The following is a 6,000-nucleotide window of genomic DNA, read 5'->3' as shown; positions in this document are numbered from 1 at the left end:
ATACATACTATACACTTTGTTATTTTACCTTTATACCGATTGTAGATTCGAATGTCTATTCGTATCCATTAAGAATAGTCGGCCAAGCTGAATTTTTATTCGTACATACATATGTAATATTGGTATATTTAGTCACTTTAAAAAGAGATAAATCGATTATAAGTTAATATACGATATATAATAATAGTATCATATACATATAATCGATATAACGTTATTATACTATAGCATCTCGACCGAAAGTTCTTGTGTATGACAAATCATAAGCATACGACATGAATACAAATCTGTTGACTATGTACTGACAGTCAAGGAGCACCGAAAGGAGAGGGGATAGATGATGGTTCTGCAAGATTTAATTAATAAACAGATAACGGATGAATAGTAATTTCATATAGAGATAACAGAGATAATGAAGAAATTACATTGCAATTAATGTAGTTGACTGAATGAAAGACAAATTAATTGGAACACAAGGAACTTAATTTGAATTATGAAAATTATTTATCGATCCATCACTACTTTTTTTCTGTTATTTCATTTTTTATAGCTTTCATAAATCAGAAATGATTTAAGATGTTAATTTTAAAAGATAATTTAAATTTGATTATAAACTAGTATTTTCTATGACCTAAATTAATTTTATTGTAATGTAATTTAAATAATAAGAAAAGTTTGTACTGTGTTTTTATTACTATATTATAAATATTACTATAACAAATATAATCATCTTGTTTTTTTCAATTTTCGAATTAATTGGAGGTAATATAAAAATATTTTGTACATTAATATTTTAAAAACATCTTTATTATTTAAAACTTCGTATTAATTACGTATTAATTACATGACTATTCATTTATAAATATATTTCGTTTTTACTGTTTCAGTTTCCCGATCTTTCTTTATTTTGTCACGAATTTTGAGCGCAAGTAACTCCTGGATGAATTGTTTTTAACAAGTGTTATTACAAACAAATTACAATTTATGTTATTATAATTTACATTTTTTTTTTTATGTAAATTCTAGTATAAATTCACTGAAAATTGTTAAATAGATGTTTTTCCATCTTCGTTTTATCCTATATACTAGGTAAAGGATACTTAAAGTTAGCATTTATTAATAATATATTATTTTATAAAATATATTCCGATTATATACAACAAGATTAGTTATAAATATACTGGATATACTTTATCTTGGCCTTAATATACCTTACCCTATCACAGTGTTTTCTATACAATTTTCTAAATTAAAAAAATTAAGGAAATTTCTTCCACTTTATTTAAATATTGAGTCTTATATTTAACGATACCACTAGTTGAATTTACCTAAATTTGATGAAATTCTTCACACGACTATATAGGAAGAAAAATTTTTATATAATGCAACATGGAGAATCAGATAACATTAAATAATATATTTAAGTCATATAATCAGATAACATTCACAATTGTTGAAAGTAATTAAGAAAATATTTTTAACGATAAAATTAAATTAAATAGTTTGTATGACATGTTATACAAGTTAAGCTATCTAAATAATTTATTTACGTTTACCAGTTAGTTTCATGAGAACATATAGTAATAATTTTCTAATTATATATATTCAAAAATCAAGAATAATCGACTAGAAAATTTTTAACAAGACGATGTTTCTTTATTTTCTGTTTAACACGATGTTCCAGACATTGTGTGCGATAAGCTATGATAAAAGATATTTGAATAGGTAAGTTTGGAAAATTTTCTACAAACAAATGTTTAAAATGACAAAACTATATTTGTTTAAATTACTTTTCTTTAAAAATATATAAATTATTCACATGATCTATTTTCAATGTGTATTACAGAATTATCTCAATGTTATTTTGAAACAGTTGGAATAATTATTTGATATTGACTCTAAGAAAGTTAGAACAAACATGCAATCTCAAAAATTAAATAAATTACTACCTTTCAGTGTGCTTAGATTAAAGTTTATTATTCTTTGAATACTATTTCATAATTTCAAGTATCAAAAAGTTATCTAAAATACTAACTCTATTTCATAACCGTATCTATTATCTAAGTTTTTAATTGTGCAATAATAAACTAATCATACATTACTGCTGTATACTATAAAATTATAGTGGATTGATGTATTTGTATATTTATACGACTATCTTACTTCTGATATAGTTTCAATTTTGCATACAATTTCGCATTATTGACTTTTTGACATTTCGGAGGACTGTAACAAATACGATACAAATATATATAATTTTGAAACGTTAAAAGCTGTCTTCGCTAATATTACGCGATAATTTTATTCTAAAGTTATGGCGGTAGTAGGAATTAATGGATTCGGAAGAATAGGGAGGATGTGTTTGCGTGCATGTATTGAGAAGGATGTTACGGTAAGTGTTAATTAAAATTCATAATCGTTTGTAAATATTTGTCAATCAAACAGATACAAAACTATTATGTTATATTAGGTTACGATGATTAATGATCCATATATTTCGACCGAGTATATGATATACTTATTTAAATATGACTCGACACATGGACCCAGTACTGTAAAAATGGAATGTGAAAATTGGACAAATTGTTATTGGAGGTATAATTAATAAAGTACTATTTAGTAAATGTTTTATTAAAATTAATTTAACTAAAATTTAATATTAAATAATTATAATATTGAATTATATATATAATTGCTAATATAACTACTACTGTACAGTATACTGATGATTATATAATCTAACAACATTAAGGATTTATTAGTAATTAAACATTTTTTATTTTTATACTATCACCTAAATTAATTTTTGCTTTTAAAGATAACAGGATATTCACATCACAAGAAAAAATCCATGTAAAATAAATTGGAGAGAAGCAGGTGTAACATATGTAATTGAAGCTACTGGGGTTTTCACTAATATAGAGAAAGCAAGCGTAAGAAGCAAAATTAATTTCCCTTTTTAATTATAAACCATAAATTTGATACATTTTCGATTACACTGAAACGTAAAAATTTTATATTTTTTACTTAAAAATGATAAAATTTATAAAACAATTTTTAAAGTCACATCTTCGTAAAGATATCAAATTTATATTATAATTTTAAACTACTTTTTAATATGAAGTGGTATGATTGTAAAAGCATAGTAAGAAAGAATATATCTGATTTATTGTAGTTACATATGGATAGTGGAGCCAGAAGAGTGGTTATTACCGCACCTTCTAAAGATGCACAGATGATAGTTTATGGCGTGAATCATTCGTGTTATGATCCAAAAAAAGGTAAAATAATCTCAGCTGCTTCCTGTACAACAAACTGTGCAGCACCAATCATTCAAGTGATGCATGATAATTTCGAAGTTATCGAAGTAATGATCAGTAGTGTACATGCTTTAACATCGATGCAGCGAACTTTAGATGGACCCATAGAAAGGGAAAAAGTAATTATGAAATACAATTTTTTAGCAGTTATAAATTCTCTGAAACATTTGTTACTTTTATTATTATTTACTGCAATACGGACCAATTGATATCGGAAACTTAAATGTTTCGGCTATATTTTTAGCAGACAAAAATGATTGAAAATTAAATGTGTTTGTATTTTATGTATTCTAAATCATCAATACCGTTTGCATTCTTTAAGAATAGAATGATCGATGTTTTTAACTGTACCATTATAGGTACCACTACTAATAAAATTTACTTTTTTAATATGTTAATGCTGAAATGTCCTTTACTTTTTACTAAAAAAAAAATTAATAAAAAGGAAAGAATATAGCACTAAAATGAAATATATATTTGTTTTGTATTTATTAAACATTTCTTACAGTAGCTTAATAAATTGTCAAACATTATATTCTTATAATAGTTTCTATTATACTTAATAAATAGCTTGTTTAAAATTGTAATATTTACTGATATATCATGTACAACAATATTTGCTTTACTAACTTAAGAAAATATTAATTTTGTCTAATCAGTCGTGGAGAGATGGTAGAGGTGCATTGCAAAATATCATTCAACATCATCAGGTGCAGCCAAATCTTTAGACAAAATTATTCCTGAGCTTAAAGGCAAAATATCTGCAATAGCTTTTAGAGTACCGATTCCAAATGTTTCGTTGTGCGACATGACTTTTAGGTAATACTTTCATGAATTATAAGAAGCAAAATATGAAAATATATATATTATTATCCATAACATTTATCAAAAACATATTTGATATTAATCTAATATGTTTTTCACTTTACTAATATTATAAAATTATTATACGTTATAAACAAATTCACGTAATATAAATATACAACTATATATTATCAAGAATTTACTCTTTTACTGTCAAGTGATAACTGTATATTTATATAATAATTTTATTAATTTCAGGGTTAATAAACCAACAACATATGAAGAAGTGAAGGATGCAATGAAAACAGCATCAGAAAACGATCTAAAAGATATATTGAATTATTCAGATGAAGATTGTGTATCATCCGATTTTAATAACTCAAGTTATTCGTGTATTTTCGATGCCAAAGCTGGTATTCCACAGACGAGCACATTCATTAAAGTCGTTGCCTGGTAATTATCAACAAAAATATTATTTTACAAATATTATATTTGAATCCCGAATTATCGATAGATCCGTGGTAGTAATATAAGATACGATAATCCAAGATGCAGTAAAAATAAATTTAACAATTCATTAACACTTATAAATTATAAATTGCTTATTGAAATCTTATTTCTTTCAATCCGAATGTAACAGTACTCTAAATTTTTAATATGGCTAATTCAAGTTATTCTGTGAAAAATTTTGAAATTTATTAATCATAAAATATAAATATGGAGAATATATTGAATACGTGAAAATTAATCCAATAAATAGATAGTTTAGTATTAATAATCGAAGTATAAATGTTTGCAGGTATGACAATGAATATGGTTATGCACATCGTGTAGTGGATTTGATAAAATATATGTACCAAGTTGATTCTGGTAATATACAAGTACCTGTAGAAGAGCCAGAAAAAAGTGAAGATTAATTATTTTGTTCAGTAATAAGAATACATTATAAGATTACATTTTATGTAAAATAACTATAATGTATAATCTATTTATATTTTCTTACCAATTTAATTATATTAAGGAGTACTGCCACATTAAAATTGTATTCTTTTTTTTATTTTGTTCTGTATATGTATTTCTGTTTCAAAAGTACGATTTAAATAAATTTATCTACTAAATAACATTTGTATGTTAAACAATTATATCAAAATAATTTTGAGTCGATACCATCCATTCCAGTTTTTAGTAAATTATAATTAAATCATTGTTTTCAATGAACAATATTTAAATTTAGCCGCTTTTAAGTACGTCAATAAGCAGGGCGAGTCACGTGACCCGAGTATAGCCGATGAATACACGAAACTAGGAACGGTTACAGCGCATACGCCTAAAACTGGTGCCGGTTATATTACCATTTTCTGCCTTCAAATGACACTGCTTTTGCGGTAAGCGTAGAATTCACATTGATCTTGCACGTGAGTATTGCAATTTTTCAACTTAATTTTAATTCATGATATGTCTTTTCATAAATTAATATTTTCACTACATCATATTCATTTACTGTGATGAGCTATAATCTTTTATTTAATGTTAATATCTAGAATAAAATAGTATTTCTACATTATGCCATTCTTTTATCTAAAATTATGTAGCATATACTACATATATTTCTTCATACCGGTTGATATGACATCATTCAAAATGAGTATCTTCCTGTAATAATTTTCCTATATCAGTTAGATATAGAAGCTGTTCAAGAATTTTCGAAAACACGTGTACCGATATATTATATTTCTAAAATGTTTCAATTTATTTTTTGCTTAAATAATCATTTCAAAGAGTTGATTGAATTCGTTTCATTCTATTTATTACGTATGCTTACGTTGATATTCATCACGTCACGTAACCCAACTTTTAGCTTCAAGGAATAGTTGAA

At 25.0% G+C, this 6,000-nt stretch overlaps 1 protein-coding gene across 1 annotated transcript; it reads left to right on the top strand.

Annotated features, from left to right (window-relative positions):
- Positions 1-2,314: 2,314 nt before the first annotated feature.
- On the top strand, positions 2,315-5,041 carry LOC143220801 (glyceraldehyde-3-phosphate dehydrogenase-like). Its single transcript, XM_076446386.1, is given in 10 exon segments — positions 2,315-2,392; positions 2,471-2,575; positions 2,577-2,595; positions 2,819-2,839; positions 2,842-2,933; positions 3,176-3,439; positions 3,980-4,016; positions 4,019-4,139; positions 4,383-4,577; positions 4,924-5,041. Coding segments are annotated over 10 exon segments (1,050 nt in total).
- The last annotated feature ends 959 nt before the right edge of the window (positions 5,042-6,000 follow it).

The sequence above is a fragment of the Lasioglossum baleicum genome, unplaced genomic scaffold (assembly GCF_051020765.1).
Source record: "Lasioglossum baleicum unplaced genomic scaffold, iyLasBale1 scaffold1610, whole genome shotgun sequence".
NCBI lineage: Eukaryota > Metazoa > Arthropoda > Insecta > Hymenoptera > Halictidae > Lasioglossum > Lasioglossum baleicum.
The sequence above is the reverse complement of the archived record's forward strand: the minus strand, read 5'-3'. Positions and strand labels throughout refer to the sequence as shown.